This window comes from Haliotis rubra, unplaced genomic scaffold (genome assembly GCF_003918875.1).
Source record: "Haliotis rubra isolate DU_JTF1 unplaced genomic scaffold, ASM391887v1 Scf56, whole genome shotgun sequence".
In the NCBI taxonomy this organism is placed as follows: domain Eukaryota; kingdom Metazoa; phylum Mollusca; class Gastropoda; order Lepetellida; family Haliotidae; genus Haliotis; species Haliotis rubra.
Window position 1 is genome coordinate 1,488,797 of NW_025767257.1, and position 26,779 is coordinate 1,515,575.

The window sequence follows — 26,779 nt, forward strand, 5'->3', positions numbered from 1 at the left end:
GTTGTCGATACAACAGACAGGTTGTCGATACAGCAAGTGGATCGGTTGTCGATACAAGTAGGGTGGTTTTCGATACAGGAGAGTGGTTGTCGATACAAGAGACTGGTTGTCGACACCGTAGGGTGGTTGTCAATACCGTAGGGTGGTTGTCGATACTGTAGGGTGGTTCTCGATACAGTAGGGTGGTTGTCGATACAACAGACTGGTTGTCGATACAGTAGAATTGGTTGTTGATACAACAGACTGGTTGTCGATACCTTAGGGTGGTTCTCGTTACAACAGACTGGTTGTCGATACCGAAGGGTGGTTGTCGATACATTGTAGTGTGGTAGTCGATACAACAGACTGGTTGTCAATACAGTAGGGTGGTTGTTGATACAACAGACTGGTTGTCGATACCGTAGAATTGGGTGGTTGTCGATACAACAGACTGGTTGTCGATACCAATGGGTGGTTGTCGATACGGAGGGTGGTAGTCGATACAACAGACTGGTTGTCGATACCGTAGGGTGGTTGTCGATACCGTATGGTGGTTGTCGATACAATTAAATTGGTTGCCGATACAATACTGTGGTTGTTGATACCATAGGGTGGTTGTCGACACAGTAGGATGGTTTTCAATACAGTAAAGGTGGTTGTTGAAACGGTAGGGTGGTTGTCGATACCGTAGGGTGGTTGTCGATACAGTATGGTGGTTGTCGATACCGTAGTTATCGGGGTTGTCTATATACCGTGGTGTGGTTGTCGATACTTTTAGGGTGGTTGTCGATACAATAGGGTGGTTGTCGAGACAGTAGGGTGGTTGTCGATACAGTAGGGTGGTTGTCGATACCGTAGGGTTGTTGTCTATACCGTGAGTGTGGTTGTCGATACTTTTAGAGTGGTTGTCGATACAATAGGGTGGTTGTCGATACAGTAGCGTGTTTGTCGATACAGTAGGGTGGTTGTCGATACCGTAGGCTGGTTGTCAATACAATAGGGTGGTTGTCGATACAGTAGGGTGGTTGTCGACACCGTAGGGTGGTTGTCGATACAATAGGGTGGTTGTCGATACAGTAGGGTGGTTGTTGATACAGTAGGGTGGTTATTCGTAGGGTTGTTGTCGATATAGTAGGTTGTTGTCGATACAGTAGTGTGATTGTCGATACAGTAGGGTGGTTGTTGTCGATACAACAGACTGGTTGTTGATACCGTAGGGTGGTTGTCGATACCGTCGGGTGGTTCTCGATACAGTAGGGTGGTTCTCCATATAGTAGTGTGGATGTCGATACCGTAGGGTGGTTCTCGATACAGTAGAGTGGTTGTCGATACAGTAGGGTGGTTGTCGATTGACGATACTGTAGGATGGTTGTCAATACCGTAGGGCGGTTCTCGATATAGTAGTGTGGTTGTTGATACAGTAGGAGGTTGTCGATACAGAAGAGTGGTTGTCGATAAAACAGACTGGTTGTCGATACAACACACTGGTTGTGGATACCGTAGGTCGGTTGTCGATACAACAGACTGGTTGTTGATACCATAGGGTGGTTGTTGATACACCAGATTGGTTGTCAGTACCGTAGGGTGATTGTCCATACAACAGACTGGTTGTCGATACCGTAGGGTGGTTGTCGAAACAACAGACTGGTTGTCGATACCATAGGGTGGTTGTCGATACCGTAGGGTGTTTCTCGATACAGTAGGGTGGTTCTCCATATAGTAGTGTGGATGTCGATACTGTAGGGTGGTTCTCGATACAGTAGAGTGGTTGTCGACACCGTAGGGTGGTTGTCGATACAATAGGGTGGTTGTCGATACAGTAGGGTGGTTGTTGATACTGTAGGGTTGTTGTCGGTATAGTAGGGTTGTTGTCGATACAGTAGTGTGATTGTCGATACAGTAGGGTGGTTGTTGTCGATACAACAGACTGGTTGTTGATACCGTAGGGTGGTTGTCGATACCGTCGGGTGGTTCTCGATACAGTAGGGTGGTTCTCCATATAGTAGTGTGGATGTCGATACCGTAGGGTGGTTCTCGATACAGTAGAGTGGTTGTCGATACAGTAGGGTGGTTGTCGATTGTCGATACTGTAGGGTGGTTGTTGAAACGGTAGGGTGGTTGTTGATACCGTAGGGTGGTTGTCGATACAATAGGGTGGTTGTCAATACAGTAGGGTGGTTGTCGATAGGTGGTTGTCGTTTCCGTAGGGTGGTTGTCGATACGGTATGGTGGTTGTCCTTAGAATAGGGTGGTTGTTGATACAACTAAGAGGTTGTCGATACTGTAGGGTGGTTGTCGGTACCGTAGGATGGTTGTCGATACAACAGACAGGTTGTCGATACAGTAGGGTGGTTCTCGATACAACAGACTGGTTGTCGATACCGTAGGGTGGTTGTCGATACGGTAGTGTGGTAGTCGATACAACAGACAGGTTGTCGATACAGTAGGATGGTTCTTGATACAGTAGGGTGGTTTTCGATACAGGAGAGTGGTTGTCGATACAAGAGACTGGTTGTCGACACCGTAGGGTGGTTGTCAATACCGTAGGGTGGTTGTCGATACTGTAGGGTGGTTCTCGATACAGTAGGGTGGTTGTCGATACAACAGACTGGTTGTCGATACAGTAGGGTGGTTGTTGATACAACAGACTGGTTGTCGATACCTTAGGGTGGTTCTCGTTACAGCAGACTGGTTGTCGATACCGAAGGGTGGTTGTCGATACTGTAGTGTGGTAGTCTATACAACAGACTGGTTGTCAATACAGTAGGGTGGTTGTTGATACAACAGACTGGTTGTCGATACCGTAGGGTGGTTCTCGATACAACAGACTGGTTGTCGATACCAATGGGTGGTTGTCGATACCGGAGGGTGGTAGTCGATACAACAGACTGGTTGTCGATACCGTAGGGTGGTTGTCGATACCGTATGGTGGTTGTCGATACAATTAGGGTGGTTGCCGATACAATACTGTGGTTGTTGATACCATAGGGTGGTTGTCGACACAGTAGGGTGGTTTTCAATACAGTAAGGTGGTTGTTGAAACGGTAGGGTGGTTGTTGATACCGTAGGGTGGTGGTCGATACAGTATGGCGGTTGTCGATACCGTAGGGTTGTTGTCTATACCGTGGTGTGGTTGTCGATACTTTTAGGGTGGTTGTCGATACAATAGGGTGGTTGTCGAGACAGTAGGGTGGTTGTCGATACAGTAGGGTGGTTGTCGATACCGTAGGGTTGTTGTCTATACCGTAGTGTGGTTGTCGATACTTTTAGAGTGGTTGTCGATACAATAGGGTGGTTGTCGATACAGTAGCGTGTTTGTCGATACAGTAGGGTGGTTGTCGATACCGTAGGCTGGTTGTCGATACAGTAGGGTGGTTGTCGATACCGTAGGGTGGTTGTCGATACAATAGGGTGGTTGTCGATACAGTAGGGTGGTTGTTGATACTGTAGGGTTGTTGTCGGTATAGTAGGGTTGTTGTCGATACAGTAGTGTGATTGTCGATACAGTAGGGTGGTTGTTGTCGATACAACAGACTGGTTGTTGATACCGTAGGGTGGTTGTCGATACCGTCGGGTGGTTCTCGATACAGTAGGGTGGTTGTCGATACAGTAGTGTGGATGTCGATACCGAGGGTGGTTGTCGATTGTCGATACTGTAGGATGGTTGTCAATACCGTAGGGTGGTTCTCGATATAGTAGTGTGGTTCTCGATACAGTAGGGAGGTTCTCGATACAGTAGAGTGGTTGTCGATAAAACAGACTGGTTGTCGATACAACACACTGGTTGTCGATACCGTAGGTCGGTTGTCGATACAACAGACTGGTTGTTGATACCATAGGGTGGTTGTTGATACAACAGACTGGTTGTCAATACCGTAGGGTGATTGTCCATACAACAGACTGGTTGTCGATACCGTAGGGTGGTTGTCGAAACAACAGACTGGTTGTCGATACCATAGGGTGGTTGTCGATACCGTAGGGTGTTTCTCGATACAGTAGGGTGGTTCTCGATATAGTTGTGTGGTTCTCGATACAGTAGGGTGGTTGTCGATACGGTAGAGTGGTTGTCGATAGAACAGACTGATCGTCGATACAGTAGGGTGGTTATTGATACAGTAGGGTGGTTGTCGATACAGTAGGGCGGTTGTCGATACAGTAAGGTGGTTGTCGATACAGTAGGGTGGTTCTCGATACAGGAGTGGTGTTGTCGATACAGTAGGGTTATTGTCAATACGGTAGGGTGGTTGTCGATACAGTAGTGTGGTTCTTGATACAGTCGGGTGGTTGTAGATACAGTAGGTTGGTTGTCTATACAGTAGTGTGGTTCTCGATATAGTAGTGTTGTTCTCGATACAGTATGGTGGTTGTCGATACAGAAGGATGGTTGTCGATAGAGTAGGTTGGTTGTCGATACAGTATTGTGGTTGTCGATACAGAAGTGTGGTTGTCGATACAGTAGGGTGGTTGTCGATATAGTAGGGTGGTTCTTGATACAGTAGGGTGGTTGTCGATACAGAAGGGTGGTTGTCGATAGGGTAGGGTGGTTGTCAATACAGTAGTGTGGTTGTCGATACAGTAGGGTGGTTGTCGATATAGTAGGGTGGTTCTTGATACAGTAGGGTGGTTGTCGATACAGAAGGGTGGTTGTCGATAGGGTAGGGTGGTTGTCAATACAGTAGTGTGGTTCTCGATACAGTAGGGTGGTTCTCGATACAGTAGGGTGGTTCTCGATACAGTAGGGTGGTTCTCGATACAGTAGGGTGGTTGTCGATACAGTAGGGTGGTTGTCGATGCAGGAAGGTGGTTGTCGATACAGTAGGGTGGTTGTCGATACAACAGTCGACAACAATCGAGGGTGAGATCCATCACCTTATCTACAGTCCAGTTGGACCTTCCTCTTTGATAATCTATGATTGAGGCGAATATTTTCTTGATGGACCTCCTCATTCCCTTATCAACATTGCCCCCACATCCCACCCCCACCCCCACACACCCCGCCTTCATAACCGTCGAAGAAAGGCTCAGCTGTTTAGAGGGTCTCTCCACTTCTCCTAGTCATTATGACATTTATAGCTAAGCATCGTTTTAAAGCTGCCCTCTTAGAAACTCAATCTTCAGTTTTGAGTTCACCTTCTTATAGTTAGACTTGAGAAACGTCATGGGGTCGTTTGCTCCTTCTCTAGAGATATTGTGGACTTGAATTATACCTCTCAAAGCTTGAAGGTCGCAGGGCTTTTTTTTGAGGGATCTCATTTTGGGATTCAGACACGCTAGCACCTTCTTTCAGCATAGGGGTAGTAGATTCATGGTTATATCTATACATCGTCATATACCAATTACAATTGTCTATTCGATTGAAGACGCTACCACATGTAGGAGATGAAAACTTACTTTTTCAATGTTCTGTCCTTGTATGTCTTGAAAGACTTGAACTGGTGAAGATCCAGGTTAGCATTAATCTTCAGTAACCGATGCGTATCGTAAGAGACAGCTAACAGGACCGGATGGTCAGGCTAACTGACACATGTAATCATATCCCAATTGCGTAGATCGATGCTCATGCTGTTGATCACTGGATTGTCTGGTCCAGGCTCGATTATTTAGAGAGCGCTGCCATATAGCTGGAATATTATCGAGTGCAGCGTAACACTAAACTCTCACTCACTCACTCACTCACTCACTCACTCATACACACTCACTCACTCACTGAGAGGCTTGAAAAGTCGTTAAACCTCTACTTCAAATCGTAAGCAAAGTTTCCTGTTTATAGGTTCCATGGTTATCTAAAATAGTGGTCAATTTTGCGTTACATTGTATTCAGAGTTGTGCTCGATCAAAAAAACCAAAACGAAAACAAAACAAAACAAAATTAAAGCAAGAGACATTTAACCGATGAAACCATCCTTACTATAAACTGTAAAGATGTGTATATATATATATATATATATGAGTTACTCATGAAAACTGTTGTGTTAAATGCTTTCTCATGTAAATCTTGTCTCCGTGAGTGTCTGGTTATCTGATACTATGATAGACTTGAATATAATTATATGATTATCTAATACTATGATAGACGTGAATAATTTATATATTCATAGAAATTATTGACTAAGCAAATGGAATCAGTGCTTTTACTATACATGTCCGCTGATTCGACAAATATATATATATATTTGGCCAGATGTCGGATACACACTCACACACTGTAGCTACCAAGGAAACAACGCGTGGTACGTTTGGACAGTGCATTGTGACTAAACTCAGCCATGGGTACACACTCTTACACACGGAAGAGATCAGATGAGATCCAACAACTCGTCACAAAGTGGTGATATCACCCGGAACTTACAATTTGTCCACTTCAACGACACGCTCTTATTTACCTCGTATGATAATAAACAATGGACGGAACTTGTAGCTTTCACCCTTAATGAGAAACAACAAGAATGGACTCGTGCAATAATCGACCTTCATTCTTAATTCATTTTTGGTAGCGACCAGACCTGTATTGTATTGAACAAACGTTATGGATAACAACTTCTTTATTTCGTGAGTGCGACGTATCGATACAGATTCTTATACTGTTGTCAAGCAGGAAAGGCGCGTTTTGCCAGAGCCCAACATAATAGGTTTTCAAGCTCTTATGCTCTTTCATCTCAGTATAATTATGATAGCAATCACTTACTAATTACAAAGAGGTCTTAATTGTACAATAGTATGAGAACATAATATCCACGCAAGCTTCAATGTGTATATATTCATCCCAGCAGTGAGGTTTAAAATCGTGGCTGCTGTTATTTGATCTACATTGTGACGTCACAACCTTTCGCTTGCTTTGAAAGTGCGCCTATCTATCTATATTCTATTGGGTAATATGGTGGATATGTAAACAATACTGGTAAAATGAGTGAGAGAAATGTTGTTAGATGATTCGAATATGTAATGATTAGGTTTTTTACAGGTGGCATAGCTTCAAGCTATAGTTGGCCTCTTGCCGTGTTGTTGTCAACACGGAAGTTCTCTTTTATCTTTTAGTTTATTATAAATCAAGTAGTATATACAAAGATTGTCCGGGACCAAGTCCAACAAAAGCCTCTGTAAAGCTTTATTTCACAAATAAAGCTTTTGTCAGGCCCTTAGATCTCGCCCCCATTGTATATACTACTTTTGAACCCCCAGTTAACTTCCCGACCCCACGTGACACAATAGTGTCACTATGACCGTGAACTAGCACTTTCCTGATCACATGGCACTATTGTGATTACCCTATGTCGTGTTGACAGGAAACAGTTTAATGCGAGCTGGTTACAGGATACTATTGGGATTACTTGGTAAGTGTTAAATATTTTGCTTGGGGGGGTAACATTGTGCCTTTCGGTATGACTAATAATTCCTCTCTGACGAAACCTATCCCATGTGTAGGGCCACCAGGTCGTCGGTGAATATCTTGCTCCGGTTGAATGCCGGGCTGGCTATCAGTGTCCTGAGCTTGTCTTCCTCTTTCGACCGAACCAGCTTCACGGTCACGCGTTTCCTCAGGTTCTCCATAGTCTTACCGAACACCGAGTTGTTCATGAGCTTGTAGAGGTTTTTCTCAAAGTCACTGGTGGCCAGCTTTCGCAGGTCCGTGTTCATTCTGATATAGGGCTCCATCCAGGGACTCTGGTTGAACACGAGCACCCTGTGTATTTTGGTCAGCCTCATACCAAACGACAGGTACAGCTGTAGGTTGCGATAGTGAACGATGTACTTGGTCTTATTCATTAAGTTGGGCACTAGTTTTTCAACGTCTGCCAGCCGCCCGCCCATCAAGTTATGTTTGTACTCGGACATCCAGTCTGGGTTAACCCTCAAACGTTCGGGGGCCAGGGGGTAGCTGTTGTGAGATGTGTGCAATGCCTTGGGGTATTCCATGTCCACTTCGAGGATATAGCCTTTGTTCGAATCGTCCGCGATGCTCATAACATCGATCTCGGGTGATACCCATTCGAACCCCCCTGTGGGTAGATACTGGCTCATGGCCCACCCGTACAGGTTGTTGGCATCGAGGTAGAGGATGTGAGTGGTTGGCTTGCTCGAGTCGTAGCCCTTCACGTATTGATTATTGGCTTTTGCGTAGCGTTTAGAGGCCATGGAAATCCCACCTCGAAAGCCTTTCTCAATGAATAGGTGCATGTCGTAATCGGTGAGCAATTCCAACTTAACTCCGGTCTTTTTCAGCAATGCATCCCACGACAGACCTGCGCTGGTGTAGTACCATGCGGGGTCAAGTTGATACTGCTTAAAACACGTCCTCCTAAACGTCTCGAACACGTCGGCTAGCAGGAGTACATCTGTTCTCAAGTACAGGTCGTGGTAGTCACCCAGATTCTTACAGCCCAGTTTATTCCATACGTTAATCGCGTGCGAGTAATCGTCTTGGGTGATTGTCGAGTCGGTCAGGCTGCTGTAAAATCGGTTGTTGGGGGGTAGTCGGGTCTTGGCGAACTTGGCCCAGCCATCCATGTACTCGTAGGGGTACAAACCCTTCCTCATCAGCAGGGGTCGAGTCTCGGCATCGGTGTATTGGTCAGTGATGGGGAAGGTATCGTTGGCCTTGACCAGTCTGTCGAGTGACGACAGGAGGAACTGAACCGAGTCCTTGAACACTCCTGGCTTGTACATTTTTAAAGTATTATATAATGGGTATATATACTCTAACATGTACGTAACACTTCCAGGAATAATGAGCGGAGTTCAGTTGATACACTCGATCGATAACACGTCGGGCCAACTCGAAGTCGCACTCTGCGATATCACCTACCTACCGCGATGGACTAACATCAACGTCAACAACAACAAGCTGTTCGTCAGTGGCGCCTGCAACCAGATAACTCACGGCTACTACAGCGTGTGCTCGCTAAGCGACGAGGTCTTCAAACCCTTGGGAGCCGATTTCAAGATAAACGACTCAAACGGCACAGTGGTGTTAATCAACAATGGAATAAACCCCTTGAGGCTCGGTCGACCATTGGCGGGGACACTCGGGATGTCGCCGGACGAGATAAAACCCACAACTACCGTCACAGGCACGAAGTTACCCGACCTAGTACCGTACCGAGAGCTGTGCATTCATCTCGGCCAGTTGAGCACAACGGACAACATTCAAGGTGGCCACCCTTCAACAATACTGAGAGCCGTACCGGTGAAAACGGAGAAATACAATGACGGTAGAACCGAGTCGTTTTCGCCGCGCCAGTATAAGAGGTTAATTCGGGGCAACATCCCTGAGTTGATAATATCGGTGTTAGATATAAAGCATAATCCTGTGAACATAGGATACCTCAGCATAACGCTGCACATAAAATGACTAGCGCACAAGGTCCCGGAATGAGGTTGATAAAATGCATCAATGCGGGGATCTCCGACCTCGGGGACACACGCGGATTCGACAACCCCGGAGTAGATGGTAAACTGTACGCCTTGCAACTGAAAAACAACATTTACAAACGCGTTGAAGTCCCCTCCATCGGTAGAACCCTAGGTGACATAGTAGATGTCTCAGGAGTGGCCCTCAACACTCGGTTCGACCTAGTCCCCATCGGTGATGATAGATGGGCGGTATCCCAATCGTTCGGGGGCAAACTGTTCGACTTAGAAGACCGTCGCCCGAAACAAGCAGTATACCCTTGTCTTCACCGAAGACGACAAGTGGGTGTTGTTGCCCGCTAAAGTCGACTGGTTTCTCAACATTAGGCCCGGCTCCCCCTACGTGTTCATGGAGAACAAAGACATCTCGTGGCCTACGTCCCGGCCCAGAGACGTAGCGTAATCATCAGCCCAGTCGCCAGTATGGCAGCCCACATGCTATCGAGTAAACCGGGAGTGCAAGACGGGGCATTGCAGTTGGTGTCTGAATTCGCTGGCGTGGTCAACATCCTGGCAAGCCTACCGGCTAACTCCACGCTGGTCATCAAAGTCTACCTAGGGGAACCATCGCCGGATGAAGTCGAAATCGTGAAGGGGATCAAACTCCGGTGGGTGAAACGGCCACCATGTATCAAGTTTGCACTGTTTACGTGCGGGTGGGTGTCGACTCCCACACCAGTCTGCAGGGGGTCACCGTGACCGTGGAAGACACGATATCACTCGCCAAGATCTTCCTACTGGACAACATACACTTCATGGGGGTGAAGTGCACCCCTGAGAAATTATTAGAAAAACAGTTGGAAACTATCTTATGATAGTAATATAACAATGACTAGTCATCGACCCAACGCCACACTTAACGATCTAGGAGACACGGAGGGATTCGATCTGCCCGGTGAGGAAGACACCTCGTACGTCCTGCACTTAAGAAACGGCGTGTACGTGCGTCTGCGTCTGCCAGTCCACTTTATAGAACCCAAATGGTTGCTCAACATGACCCTCACCGAACTTTATATCTCGTTTGACAAAGATAGGCATATCTCCGAAATTAGGAACAATGGTATCTTGTTCGGGGCTTTCGTTCCGAAGTATGGTATAAGTACTCAACTAATGGGGGAATACACGGGTAACATGTTAGTTACTTCAGGCTTGGAGGACGAGTTAAAGTTTGACGTCCCCAATTCCCAATTGGACCTTATGAAGGTGAAACCAGGCTCCAGACTCGCCATAGAAGTCTTCTTCATGGGGGGTGATCCTGTAGAACAGCAACTTTTACCCGGGGTGACAATACGCTATGACGCCCTAAGCCTGGGCGAACATTGACGTATCGTCATACAACCGGACCCCTCAACGGGTTCTATGGTCCCCTCAATACACTCCTTAGGAGGCTCCCTCCATGATGTTCATGTGGGCGCACAGTTACCTATTTACCTCTCCCGTATTTCCCTGTACAAGGGTCTAAGACTTGTAAGCTTCAAATACACTGAGCAAAAAGTAAATTACGCACATTTTAAAGATATTTTTTAGAATATATTATATGTACACAGGATGGGTCTGTACCCAGTCACAGAGGAAGTCCCGAAGCCACTGAAAACCGTAGACGGGTTCCCCTTGAGACAGTTATGTGACATAAAACGCCAACTAGAACAAGACCGCGACACACGGGCAGCATTGTATAAGAAGTACCATAGAGCTTTCAATGTCGTGGATGGGGTTGATACCGCCCTTATGGCTACCAGTATGGGGTTAGGGGCAGTAGGTGTGGGGTTGTTTGCCACCATCATAGCCGCACCCGCAGTGCTAGGCATCGAAATAACAGCTGGGGTGTCAGGGTTGGCTGGATTGGTGTTTAAGTTTGTGTCACGCAGACTGCATCGGAAGGCATTGAAACACGACGAGATCAGGATTCTGGCCCGAAGCAAAGCTGAACACAGTAAGTGAGCGTATTTCCACAGCACTCACTGACAGTAAGATCTCAGAGGAGGAATCTCGTTCAATCCTCTCTGAACTCGACAAGTACCGTAAGATGAAACAAGAAATCCGGCTAAAGTCTCGTAAGTCTGCTATCAGCGAAGACGAGAAAAAAAAGTACATAGAACAAGGGGTACGAAACATTAAACTGCTTTACAGAGGCTTTTGTTGGACTTGGTCCCGGACAATCTTTGTATATACTACTAATCATAAAGTAATCCTTCTTAATATTAACCTGATGTCTATTATGTGTATATTATGTGAATAAACTATCCAAGTAAACCTATATTTGGATATTGCAGTCTCAACTCGCCTGACCTACATTTATTTACTCGAGCTCTTCGTTGTTACAGCTAGAAAACGTGTCTGTTGGACTTTTTTTCTAATGGTCAATAAGTTGCTATGTAGAAAGTATTGGAATAATGGATGAGGGAATTAGTCTTAGGTGGTATAAATATGTATTAATTAAGTATTGACAGTTCAAGCAGCTACTCCCAAGCTTAACCATGTAAACAGTGTTAACAGGGAAACCCGCTCGCGGAATTCCCCTGCCACGTCAGTGAGGTGAATTCATGAGGCTAATCAGAAAATGTATGGGATAACACTGGTCTAAAGTAGCCCAGAACGGTGGCTATACTCTGATTTGATATTAGCGGTTAACCTCAGGTCATTGCATTCGATATTCGCTATTCGTTGATTGGTTCAATTGGTATCGTATGATTTTAATTTGATGACGTCACGCAGAAATCAATCGCGTCATGTGTTCTATCGGATGACTCGATTTAAAACGTACCTAGCTATACGCCGATAGGTCCAAATCGGTCGCGTGGCTGAGGGGGCGTCGTAGCGATTGGGTTTCGATTATAATTTCAACCAATCAGAGGCATTTGACCACGTGACGTCATGATAGACGCGATGCCGTCATGCCGGAAGTGTCATCCCTTCTCTACATCGGGGATGACAAAACTCCCATAGACTTAACATAGACCGGAAGTTGGCCAAAAGCCTTAGTTTGACCAGTACTGTAAGGAATAAAGGAGATACTTTACAGTCAGACAGATCATTTAGTTTGACGTACATGCATATGAACACATTTGAAAACATTCTGATTTGATGGAGAAATCTGAATTGTCATGTATAATGAGATTATGCCTATTTTATTATGATATCTATTCTTTAAACCAGTAAACATAGCATCTCTCTGTGTACTGTAATATGGACATTCTAATAAATAGTGTACAGTATTCGCAAGGTTATACCCTAAGTTTTATGAAAATAAACACCATAATCTAACAACCAAGTTGTATTTGTTTATCACGCACTTTGAGACTAAATACCACAGCTTCCATTTTAGGACTATATTTAATCAACCATCGCTTGGCCCAGCTGCTTAATAATGTCAAGTTTTCAATTTTCCAACTAGTTATTTCCCTTGACACAAGGCACCGAATGAGGTGTCGTCAGCAAGAAAGGTCCCGCTATACAAAGCAATCTATCCGCTATTTCAATAATAGAAACAGTGAATAGGAAGGTCAAAGTGCCGATCCCTGTAGGACGCCTGCCTTTAACGATTTTGTCTTGGATAGGGTTCCATTTGACTGGTTACTTGTAAACCAATCAAGCATTACACCCTGTATACCATGCATTTCCAATGTAAACATAAGCCATCTGTGCTACTCCATAAAAGCTTTCTAAACACTGCCTAATTCCACATATTTGTTTTGAAAAAATATTCAAGAGATGTAGCTTTGATTGTAAATTTTAGTAAGTTGATGGGCAGTGGAATGACCTATGTGAACACCAGACATTAAATGTATCTAAGGTATTTGCATGTGACGTTATTCACTGATTGGCTTTGCTAATCACTGATTAGGCCATTCAAAGATAGATCTTGGCGGACAGCAACACACACACACACACACACACACACACACACACACACACACACACACACACACACACACACACACACACACACACACACAAAATCACGTAAAATCACGTAAAATGGCCTCTATGTATGCATGGGGTCCCACTGGAAAGGGTTAATCTGCTATACTAGTACCGAATATATCATACCTGTTTATTTGGTATCTGTGTCTGTTCATTATTCATGTAAACATACTTATCCCTGTATCTTGATTGGTTGAGTTTCTGTTTTACTGTACTCGGGTACAAGTAATGAATCAAACATGCTCAAAATCTATTTGTTTTTTTTATCTGAGTTACTCACATTTCAGATTCTCTGTGAGTGGGGAATGAGATAATAGTCATACCTTCAACAGTTGTATTAAGATGGATACCAGCCCCTTCGCTACAGGTGATGTTTCTTCGGAGTCAGACAGAGGACACGACACATGTGAAGATATCGATGGAACATTGAACTGTGAGCCCTTGTCGTGGACAACACTTATTGTCCATTGTCCATAGTCTTTTACCGAGCGTATGTTAGCATTCACTGACTTTTCTGAAGAGTAAACAGAAGACTTACCATAATTCCTCTCAAACAGCACCCAAAAGGTTAACTCTTTAACTTTTCCTTAAAACCTACAGTATCATAAGGCTATGAATGAAGTAGTATAAATGCATGTTCCATAATTCAGAGAACATTTGACCTCCAGTAGAGATTTTAGTCTGTGATTTGCATTGTTTTCCATATTGTGTAGAAGCTCTGTTTGTTCCAACCGTAACCAGATGCTCAGTTACCATCACATTTTAAATAAATGAAAAGGATTGAGCTGTATTCTTTTTACCTCTGACTTGTGTTCTTTTCGTCTGCTTGACCCCGCCAGAGCACCTGGGGCACCTTCAGGTTGAATTAATGTCTTTCCTGATGCTGCTGTACACACATTGAGGATCCCATTATAAGATGGTAATGCAACCCTGCAGCCATTAGTCTCAGGAACATGTTATTGCTGTGTTCTGTGATTTTATTTGGGATGTCCTTAAGTGACATCGATGAACTTGCAGGAGTAACCATCGAGCTAATCATTATGTTCTCTCTTAAGGTTGCGAGTGCCGTAATGTGGAGAATGTCTCACTGACTGTCTACCTTTTATTTGGTGTCTCCCTGTGGAGGTTCTGTTACTAGTTAAACGTCCCTGGCACCAGTGTAGGAGTGCACTCACTGTGAGTGCGAGGACTGGTGACATCGATACAAGTCTCTGGCTTAGTGTGGTGCATCCTCTTAGCCCGGAGACCAGAATAGCCTGATTCACGGGCGGAACCGGGGTTCAAAGATGTGTGAGCAAGTTACTGAGGTTTCTCCTTGTTGTGATGATCAGGTCAAGCTGGTTCTAGTACTGGAAGGTCCTCAGGGCATCTTGTGCTGATGTCTTGTCTGGTGGTGTGTGAACGGCTCACAAGCAGCCCATCTTCATCCATGTTGCCAACTCTGTATTGTTATTGATATCAGATCTTGGATTCTTGATCAACATCCCCTATTGCCGTGAAAGTGCCAAATAGTAGCCCTCCGATGACTGTCTGGAACTGGTCTTAGAAGTAGAGCTTCGTTTCCTGTGTGGAGCAGATAGAAAGACAGTACACACTGTTGAGGGTGACGGACTCGTCATTTCATTGTCAGCAGTGCCTGACATTCTGAGAAGTGAGTTCTTGACAGACAGCAAAGCCAATTTGCACTTTCTGGTTTTATCAGCTCCCTTTCCCCGACTACTAGTCTCAAGCTCTCTATTAGAGTGCAAGATACTGTCAGGCTCCTTTCTTGTATAGGTAACGACCAGTCATTGAAGTTCATTGTCGATGCAGCTGCTTTCATTCCATTTTGGTACCTACGTTTCAGCATCTAAACCTCAGAGCTGGTCTTATGTTTTTTTCTCTGTTCGCCATACAGTCCTTGTTGGCCAGGCACGGCCTTGTGGGCCTGTGTTAGGGCTGTATAGCTTGAGGTGGACGGCAGCTGTCCAAAGAGATACAGTAATCCATCCCACCGCAGGCCATCGCCGTCAATGTGAGGTGATGTTAGAGCTGCCATTTCGGGACACAGCCCTTGGCAGCTCGATGTGGTCAGTCAGCTGTTGTCCATGCAACAGTTGTAGAGGCTCTGTGTTGTGTGTGTGTGTGTATTGGGATCTTAATTTCCACCTTTGACCTTTAGAAGCTGTAGCTGCCTCTGATACCAGGATATTCCCAATAATGATATGATGTTGTCACTCTACATAGCCTGTTACGCATGAACCAATGTGTCATTGACCTATGTTTTCTTCTTCTATACGTCACAGTTATGAAGTTTAGTTGCTTGAAATGTATATCTAACATATAATACTTTTACAATTATTCCACTTCATGTATGAAAAAAGATATGAAGTGTATATGCTGGCATGTTTATTCATATAAGGTTTGTTCGTGTTGACACGTCAAGCGCCTACTTCCGTGAGTCGATTTGATTGTATTATATAGTAAGAGGTGATGAAAATGGGTAGAAGAAAAATCGATTTACACAAATACTAATGAGGTGGTGATTAAATCGCCTAATGTTTCTACGTTTATTCTAGGTAAGGACCCTCAGAGTTTAAGTACTGCTCCACAGGAAGGAGCACCATCCTCTGACAAAGCGACAAACAGTGGCAGTGACCGACGTATACAAGAAATAACCATGGCCTTGTCCCCAGATATATCTGAAACATCCGATCAAGGTATTGCATCCATATTGGTAACAGTTAATGCCTTAACAGAGATAAAGTCAAACGTCTGTAATAGATATACCACATGCATATTCATTTATTTAACAGAAGTATGAATATGAGTGAAGTATGAGTGTCACTGATGAGGGCGTCTGCAAACAGCACTCCCTGTTTCATGGTAATGTTTATGTTTCAGAGATGGTGGCACGCCGACCAATCAACATCACAAACTGCCCAGGAGCATTAGTTGGGAGGAACGTTCAGAAAAATATCCACTACCATGCTCCATTGCCTTCACCAATAGAAGCAATGATAGGTAAGGCTGACACATACAAGGATTCAATAAGAAATGTGAAAAACAATTATATGCTCTTGTACAGGACTCTTTAGTCAATCTGCGCAACTGACGAATAAGTCTTCAGATGGAATATAACCGCTAAATAGATTAAATAATGCTACAATCGGTGACGAGACAAACAAAATATTTTTTCTCAATGGACTTGTATACATCTTCCAGAGAACAAGAAAAAAAGTAGTAAACCTTAATACCTGATGTTTTACGTTTTCAGAGAGAACTAAACAAAGCATCCAGAACTTCGATGAGCGGACACATTTTGTAACAAGACCTTCAAAGAGAGCACTGGATATAGTCAAGAAGAAAGGAAAGGTTGTTGTGACGGCTAAGCCCAAACAGGGAAAAACAGCTATGGCCAGGTATATTTCAAAGATACTTACAGCTGACAAGAAGTTTACACCAGTGGAGATGATCAGCCCAGATCAGTGGACGGAACTTGTCCCAGACAAATACTACCTTGTCATAGTTGATGTATTTGGTAGAAACACAGACAACTTTCAATCACAGTGGAGTCAGGTGCTAAGGCAGATCAACGATCAAGTGGAATGTGGTAAGATCATTCTTGTGATGACATGTGACAATGTTATTGCAAAGAATCTTGGAAGACTATTTGACAAATCATGCATCATTGACCTACAAACAGATGAACATAAACTGAGAAGGTTCGAAAAGGTAGAGATTCTGGACAGACTTCTAAGAAAACATGGAATGATTCTGCCGAAAATGGCAGTGTTCGATGCATGTTCTGAAGGCCCCGCTGATGATTTCCTTGAATGTTGTGATTTCTTCAATAGAAATCTTGGTTTGGATTTTTTCCGGGATCCACATGAAATGGTCTCACTAAAAATGAGTGAACTGTTTGAATCACATAAAACCAAATACTGTGCAATGGTTACAGATGCTTTACGCTTGTGTTGTGGAATGAAAGATTACCAGAATCTCAAAAGCGAGATAGAAAATTTGTGCTGCATTGAAAAAGCCTCCCTTGGTGAAAGTCCATTTGAAACCGGTGATTTTTCTAAGCACAAGACCTATTACAAATGTGCTTTTCTGTCGATGAAAAATCTGGATCTCTCCTGTATGGTGAGAATTTGCCCTTTTGATATTCTCGCTGAGCACACTACAACAAAATCAGCGCAACAAAATAACAAACTTCATCTGCCAGTCGGAGTGCACGAAATATTGGCTTCTAGAATTAAGGAGAACTTTGGAATAAATGTTACACAGACACTACGTCATGACTGTTTCTCAGATAGAAGGTTCCTGAATGCTGTCGATCCTGAATTATTTGTCATGATGTCAGAAAATGCCACTGAGGTGATGAATTTGGCTATAGAGTACCAGCATACTGAACTGGTTGAGACGCTTCATGGCCTGACACTTATTAAACTCTCTGAAGATTCGAAACATGAGCTTTTACACAAGGCGTTTGACACAATGAACACAGACGTTATTGCTCTCCTGATGGATGATTCAAGTGAACAGATATGTCAGATTTGTGTTCACAATATTTGCAGTTCACTGGGCAAGGTGGCCCCTGGTTCATTACCCAGGTCATATTTCAGGTTGTTATCAAGCTTCTCCTTTGGTGACCTGAAGCCGTACATCAAGAACTTGATAAAAAGTGAGCACACAGACATTATTACAAATTTGCTTCTTCAGCAAACTGCTGATTACCATGCCATAAGAAACTATGTATTATTTTGCTGTTGCAAGTATGGCAGGAGAGACATTTACCTCTCAACCAAGGAGATGGACTTTGCACTTCCTGACCCGGATGATCTTTTGTCACATGCAGTAGAAGGAGGCAATATTGACATTGTGAAAGATATTTTATCTATGGGAGCGAACCCCAACATCAACAGCCATGGGACATACAAACCTATTCATCTGGCATGCAGATTCAACCATATACCAGTAATGGAAGAACTTCTACGAAATGGAGCGGATATTATGGCATTATCCACATCGAAAGAGACAGTTCTGCATGTAGCCAGCAATGTCACATCAGGAACCCAACCAGAAACTCTCCGGTGGCTATTAAGAGAACATTTGGGAATGCTTAATCTTGAAGCTGCAACTGATGATGGATGGACTGCTTTACATTATGCTTCGTCAGCTGGGAACATAGGCACCGCCAGGCTCTTGTTGAGCTATCGTCCTAATGTATTGTGCTGTGACAATGACGGAAACACTCCGCTCCACTGTCAGGTCAGCGGTGAAAATCCAAGTACAGAAGTCATTGAACTGCTGATCAGTGCTGGCTCTGCTCCGGATTGTAAGAACACAAGAGGGGAAACTCCACTACAGTTGATTGCCAAACGACTGGTTCCACAGAGATGTATTGTGTTGCAATATCTCGCAGCAAAAGAACCAAAGCAAGTGAATGTCAAAGATGAGGAAGGCAATTCTATATTCCACTCCCTTCTCGGCACGGACTGTTGCGTTGAAGAAGCTGAAGTACTGCTCGAAGCAGGTGCTGATATCAACCTTCCTGACATGAATGGGGACACTCCATTCCATTTGCTTGCTATGAAGAAATTTCCTGATACCATTGCAGCCATCGTGGATAAACGCACCACAGAATCTCAGCATGCTAGGAATCGAGATCAACAGACCCCTTTACACAATGCTGTTTCTGTTGCACAAAACATGGAAACTGTGGAAAGACTGGTTGAGGCCTATCCTGAATTCGTACTTGCAGCTGATAGTAATGGAAACACACCAGTTCACATTATTTGTGAGGAATGCCCAGAGAATGGAGATCAGTACCTTGATCTCATGCATAACCCTCATGCATGGAAGGCGCGAAATGAACAGGACCTCACACCACTGCATCTTGCTGCAGGATCTCCCGGAGATGCCTCACCAGCAATTGTTGGAATGCTTTTACGACATCAAGCAGATGTTGCTGCTTGTGATAGAAATGGAAACACCCCCTTACACATGGCAAGTTTACTGAGTGGAAACCATTCTGCATTAATCATCCAGATGCTCATAGACAAGGGGGGTACATTTGGTTTGAATAAACATGGCAACAGCCCCTTACACATGGTATGTCAATCGAAAGGGGAGAGCAAAGCACAAGTAGCCTTCCTCTTGATAGATAATGGGTCAATGATTGAGACACTGAACACAGACGGAAGGACACCAATCGAGATAGCTATATCTCGAAACGAAATGGAAATGGCAGAAACTCTCATGAACCTATTGATTAGACAGGTGTGTACATCAAAGAGTTACAAGGGAGATGGCGTCATTAGAGTCTGGAAATACATGAAAAGTGTAAATCATAGCCATGCAAAGAGGCTGCTACACAGTGTTTGCGAAATCCCTGAAGTCAGTACAAGTAAACTAATACGAGGGCTTGCAGACGCTGGCTGCAGTGTCAATGCAAAAGACGATACTGGCAAATCACCATTGCATGTGGCATGTTTGCACGCAGGAAAGTATTCTGTAGATATAGTAGAGGAGCTTGTCAGTCTTGGAGCAAAGATTCACGACAAAGATGTCAATGGGAGAAATGCTCTTCATTTTGCATGTATGTCACAGAATGAAAGGGCGATTCGGACGCTTCAGTTTCTCATCGAGAAGGATGTGCAATTAAACGAACCTGACGGGGATGGCAACACGCCTCTTCACAAGGCCATTGAGACCGCAGGGAATCATTGCTACGATGCTGTGATGACGCTTATCAATGCAGGGGCATGCACAGATGTACAAAACTGGTTTCAGCAAACACCGTACGATTTGGTCCCACACTCGAATGCAAAAATATGTCAGCTTTTAGTTGGTGATAAATTGTGGCATAGATGCAACGGCGATAGGAAACTGCAGGAACAGACAGTGAGAAGTCTGATAGAGCGAGGCGCATCGGTGAATTATAGGCATAAAACAGGCAAGACTTTGCTGCACAAGCTCGCTTTGGAAGGTGGAAAACATGCTCTGGAAAACACCAAACTGCTCTTGTCTTTCGATGCTGACCCGCACGCAACATTCGAGAACCTGACACCATATGATACTGCAATTTTCAGTGAAAATTATGAACTCTTAAACGTGCTTGAAAATAAGATGAAAACTTCTAAACCACGTCCAAGCAAAACAGAAAAACCGAAAGATGACTACACGATTGAAGACGTCCTTCACCATGTGGAGGGAATTTATGAAGGGACAGCCACGGCCATGAAGAAAGCGGTAGACCACGTTGAACCTGGAAATGAAATGGTTTCTGGGGTTATGCAGGGTACTGCACAAACCCTACAAATAGGTACAAAGATGGTCAAAGGTTTGAGCAAAGGTCTGGAGTTTTTTAAAAGTCTTGGGGATGACCTGTGAAAATACTGTCAACACGTAGATATGGTCGACAGGGGTTCTAGCTGAGAATTAGGATGAGCAATACGTTGACAAAGACTAAGGATAGGTTGAGTTCAAACATCTTTTGTTGGTTCCACAAGACATGACAAACAAGTATACAAGAATGAGGAGAGCGGAGTTCCAGCTCGACCCCAGGGCGTTTCCTACGAGCGGCATTATCCTGCTCTCAGTCGTCCCTACACAGACAGTCGGAATACCGGACTCTTGACAATATCGATGTGAGCATATGTACAGTTTTTGACAACAATGGACAGGCGACGACTCAACAATGGACAATGGATAGAGAAACAGTAGAACTTCCTTGGACCAGTTGATGTGATGACAGAGAGGTACAGGGTGGCAACCTGACAAGACAATGTACACTGCGGATTAAGACTGCAGATCAGCGTCACATAAATAATTATAATTAAAGGAGCATACGAGTCAATTGCAATAATTTGATGGGTGAATTTGATAGCAAATTTGGTCAAATTGCCCCAGTGGGGTAGTCAAAATGCCCCAGTTTATTTAAAAATTTAAAATGAATAAATATAGGCCAAAAATGCATAGTTTTGTCAACTTTGATATTATGTTTTTCATATATAAGTATATACATAGTTATGAGTTTACTGATGAAACATTTATCAGAAATATAACTTCCTAATAACTTTTATATGAAGAACATAATATCATAATAAGTTGACAAAAACTATGCATTTACGGCACATATTCAATCATTATAAATAAATTTGAACAAATTAGAATGAATGACCAAATTTGCTGGGGCATTTTGTAGCTGGGGCAGTTCGACTGGTACACATGAGATATATACTATCAAAATCAGTAAGAGATTTCACATGAGCTTGAAAATGTTTCGCTATAACGTTCTTTTCGGATTGGAGCCCTAAATGATGCAGTCAACTCGAAACATTGCCGAATACAACGGCAAATCATGAAGTACTTGTTGCTTTCATTGTTTTCCATTTTGTCCAATTACGCACGTCGGCATCAGACTCGCTATTTGTCAGTAGTGTGTGCCGTGAAAGTTGTTCTGTATTCTCATTGGCGGACAGGATTGGAGTACCATAACTATTTCCATAACCAAACAATGGGGAAACATTCGTTGTCCTGACTTTTATTTTATAATTCACCAGTTTTCGGGGATTAACTTATCTGCGTCGCGAATATTATCTCTGCTCGACCAGGCTGGGATCTTGTATCGAGACTTGATACGTTATTGATGAGAACTAGGATCCTAAATTTTTTCAACAAAATAATTCCAGTGTAATTTTTGAAACAGATAATTTTTATTTTCCCTCGTCTGAAGCATAATTATTTTGTTTTTAAATCCCAGACACCCTACAGTCACCCATTTGACGCAAAATGAACTGTAATCACATTTTTTTAAATAATTCTTAGTGACTGGTCATATATTTATAGGGGTGAGTTTGCTGGCTTTAACTGTATGACATTTTGCTGACAAATAGTAATCTTGTTAAATGATATGGTTTATTTTAAAATTTATTTTGACCTCAAACTGTGCCTCCGTTTCGCTTGATTCTTCTTCTTCATCTTCACTGGAAGCTTGTCTTGCAAGATGTAAAATCGGATCGTATTGATACGGTCTAACATCCATTTCAGAAATGACATCAGGAACATCTTTTACTGCTTCAGAATCCACGGACACTGTTAAGTTGTGAGGTAAAATCAAAGAGGAAGCCATCAGCAGCAGGCACTTATGACGTCATGTCACGTGATACCCCTCTGCTCATTAACTGTCGGGTGTTTCCGTAATAGGCGGAAATACGAGTACGATTTTGTGTTTTTATTGCTATTTTATTAACGTTTTGTTCAATTTTAATCACGGAATGTGACTTTTAGAATATCCTTTACAATATATCAAAAGTTTTGTTTTCGTCCGTATTCTCCTTTAAGTCCCACGTGGCTTGGCTACATAGTTTTTGGTCTTTAGAAATATTTGGACCATGGCTGTCCTGAATTAAACGCTATGACAATATTATCAACCAACCAAATAGCAGAGAGGTTCAGAACATATCAGCCAACCCTTGTAGATTAGGTATTTGTTCACATTGTCCTTTCTAGATACAAAATTATACTTAGCTGAATTCAATTCCCATGGTTTCTTAATGTAAGCCCTTGGAACATTTGAGTTTTTCATATGTGGTGTATATTTATGTAATGTGATAGTGTACTTGTAGGTGTTAAGCATACAGTGGTTTCATGGCATAGCACTGTTATTTGTATTTGTCAATAAATGAGTAAAGATCATAGTTAGTTTACTTACTTCAATTTACATCCTTTTACTATATCATAAAGAAACATATCCCTATTTAATATTTAAGTTGATGATAGGAACATATTTCTCCAAGCACAACTTTATCATCGATGTTGAGAAATAGCGTCTGTATGTTTGTTTGTTTGTTTAAGGCCGTACAGAGCACTGTTCCTGTTGGATGACGGCGGTCAGTAAATAAGCGAGTTCGAACCAGACAAACAAGTGGTTGATGTTAAGAGTTACATCTCACGCTGTCAGGGTTGGAAACTGAACTATGTACAGTTACATTCTTCAACAAGCATTGTTTGCTTGGACCTATTGTCATCCCGAGATGCCTTTTAAAATGGTAACATTATTGTGTTAATTCAAACAAAAACAAATGATAAGAATAGGCTGGAAACATTGAACACAATGCAATGCCACCTTTTCCCAAATCGGATATGGAAATTCTTGCAAGATAAAGTCAAATTCAAACTCTTTGCTGAGGAAATGAATGAAAATATGAATTCTGAAAATCCCTACATAGAACCAGTTTTCAACCTGATCTTCGTGAATGCAGAGCTTCATAAAAGAATACCTATTATTTTTTATCCGGACAGCAGACGGACGGACAGAAAGGCAAACTGAGTACTACTGCATCTCTCTTTTAACATACCCCCGGGGTTAGAATTGGTCTTCAGTAACCCAGGCTTGTCGTAAGAGGCGACTAATGGGATTGGGTGGTCAGGCTCACTGACTTGGTTGACACGTCATTATATCCCAGTTGCGTAGATTGATGCTCATGCTGTTGATCACCGGATTGTCTGGTCCAGACTCTATTATTTACAGCTGTAATATTGCTGAGTGGGGCGTTAAATAAGAAACAAACCAACTCTTTTAACATACTGGGGACCGCACTCGTCAATAGTCCAGCTATATGGTGACAGTCTGTTGATAATGTTGACCAGACAATCGTAACCTACAATGCTACACAATGGCAATGGATGGTTTCGTACATGGCTCTATTTACAGCACCACAATCTCATTACGGATAAAGTCTCCACATACCACATACTCCACATACTAGCTAATGTACACCACAGCCATATATAAATTATATGTAATAATTAAAGAACCCCCCAACAAGGATTCGGTTACAATTCTGCTGTGATCTGCCGTTGAACAAGGTAAATTACATTGCATATATTTCCAATGTAGTAAGGGTAAAGCGTCCGCTCGTCACGTCGAAGACCCGGGTTCGATTCCCACCATGGGTACAATGTGTGAAACCCATTTCTGGTGTCCCCTGCCGTGAGATTGCTGGAATATTGCTAAAGCGGCGTAAAACCATACTCACTGACTCCAATTCGGTAAACACAGATAGGCAAAATACAGAAAGCACGCCAGCACGCCACTCATAGATGTCAACTCTTCAGTCATAAAATGATAGAATATTACCAATGGTCAACTGTCCGTGGTCTGTTTTGTCCTTGCTCGCGGGACGGCTGTCATACATCAGTTACAGCATGTAACTTACAGGTCGTCAATACGTGGCTCGGTTGAGCGCCTAGTTTCCATTAATAGTCTGATACTTTCTTTTCATGGTCATTTCCTTCAAAGTAAACCAAACCCGTCAAATTGAGCATAGCCAGTTAAAAACTATGTTCACTGTGGTTTTTGTGGACATTTTAAAAGCATAACAAAATAAAAGCAGCACTGTTATGTTTTTGACACTATCAGCATTGGTAGTCAATAGGCAGATTGTTGCATTTGGAAATGTATTCAGCATAGGAAGATAACCGCTACGTTTTCTGGGGACAAGGTGGGCGAGCTGTCTAAGGCGCCGCGCTAGTAAGCGAAAGGTGCCTGGATCGATCCCCACTTGTGACCGGGTGTAAAAACTTTGGAGCTAACTTAACTTGCAGGCTCTTTCAAATTTGTCACTTAAAAGAACCCACTCATCCGATAGTGGGTTACCAGATGGTGAACACACGAACACGCGCAGACACCTAGTCGAGGGTATAGTAAGCTGCAGTATCATTGGACAAAATACAGTGACAACGTGTCCCAGTTCACCCAGCTGCAAATGGGTACCTTGTGAGGATGAGGTTGTGTGACAACTCGCTGCGCCTAACAGGCTGCATGAGTTGAATACTCCCCAGGGACTTGAATTGGTTAACAGAATGCCAGAAAGATAGACATCCGTTGATCAATGGAACACTCAAGCGCCTTGAGCATGCACTAGTTGCGACGATATGTTATAAATATCTTATCATCCCCATCTATCATGTTCTGTCGTAGACAGCACGTAAAACAGCAAGATAAAAGCTACGTTGTTTATTGTAGACACCACATGAGCAAAGCATGACAATAGATGTTATAGATACAATCCTTTGTAAATATCATCAGGTTTCACAAGTGCCAGTCAACAGCATGAGACTGCAACGGTCCTCACATCACCACAGTTCATTACAGTTTCCACAGGGCTCATCGCGGAATCGATATAATGCTTTAAAGGGGCACAATCAGCGAAAGGTTAAAGTATAAGCCTGCAACCCTTCCAGTAACAAGATGTAACAATTTAACAGTTAAGAGTTTCATAACTGAATACACTCAGATACGATGCATACACAATGTGTATTCATTAGGGGTGACTTTTGCGATAGCGATAGTCTACTGCGACCAAGTCATTTCCCAAGTGAATGTATAGTTTATAAATAAGGACAAGCTGAAGTAGTCTCAGTCTCTGTTGATAACTGACAAGAAACTTGAAACCCAGATCAAGTTGGTTAAGAGGTAAAAGGGGCGGATAACTCTAAATCAAAGTGAACGAACCGATACTTGCTGTATTTTGCCCTGCGCATTTATCAACGGACGTCAATTACCATCGATTAATTGCTATCGAAGACTCAACAACTGCAATCGGTCGATAGTTCCATGCATCGTTACAGTCCAAGAATTCATCCAATGGCGTTGTGGTAATGTACACTGTGTCATGTCATGGTGGAACATGACGAATGATAACTCAAGGCATTTTGTTCTGTTTGTGTCGTTTCAAATACTGTAAGTCAACTCCAAGTAATCTGTGTCGGGTTCTCGCATGTCACATCAGATCAGATATGCTTTAAACTGATTCCATCCTGATATTCAAAGCCTCTAAGTGTTCTCCAATGTCGATTGTTGTGATTAAACGTCAGTAGCGATCATATTAATCCAAGAATAGCATGTGGGGCACCCCGTACAGCAACAGCGCACTTTAAACTGAAAGGACAGTTGCACTCGTCCACAGAGATTTTCGAAAGGTTATCCTAATATGATCAATGGCGTTTGGTAATGTACACTATATCATGTAATGGTGGTACATGCCTCTATTTACGAATGATGATCATGTTCATACTATGTGTTCGTGTATGTGTTCATAGTTTGCTCGTGTTCATGTACATGATCGAGTTCGTTATGTGTTCGGTCTCAAGTACATGACGTATTCGCGTGGTATACAGAGAGCTGCAGACAAACTGGTGCCCATCTGTTCTCCCTTTCCATCGGGGTGTGAAACCCATTTCTGGTGTCCCCCGCCGTTATATTGCTGGAATATTGCTAAAAGCGGCGTAAAATCATACTCACTCACTTTCCATCAGGAAATATATACTTCCTGAAAGACAAACAAACGACGCATAACCACTGGATATTAACATTTAACAGGCCATATGAAGTATAATTCAAATAATATGAGACTACAGAATACAAAATGTATGACAAGACGTACACTTAGTTTTACCAGATAGCCATGGGATGCAT

General features: G+C 43.1%; 1 protein-coding gene across 2 annotated transcripts in view; it reads left to right on the plus strand.

Moving 5' to 3' along the window:
• The window catches only part of LOC124253963 (rabankyrin-5-like), a 29,072-nt gene extending 7,813 nt beyond the window's left edge, over positions 1 to 21,259 (plus strand). The window contains exons 2-5 of one of the 2 annotated variants that reach the window (XM_046687809.1): positions 13,599 to 13,744; positions 15,870 to 16,010; positions 16,195 to 16,314; positions 16,568 to 21,259. In XM_046687809.1, coding sequence (XP_046543765.1) covers positions 13,654 to 13,744; positions 15,870 to 16,010; positions 16,195 to 16,314; positions 16,568 to 20,688 — 4,473 coding nt within the window. In that variant the 5' untranslated portion in view covers positions 13,599 to 13,653 and the 3' untranslated portion in view covers positions 20,689 to 21,259. The remainder of the gene's footprint in view (positions 1 to 13,598; positions 13,745 to 15,869; positions 16,011 to 16,194; positions 16,315 to 16,567) is intronic. The other variant, XM_046687811.1, reaches the window with a different exon arrangement.
• Positions 21,260 to 26,779: the final 5,520 nt, after the last annotated feature.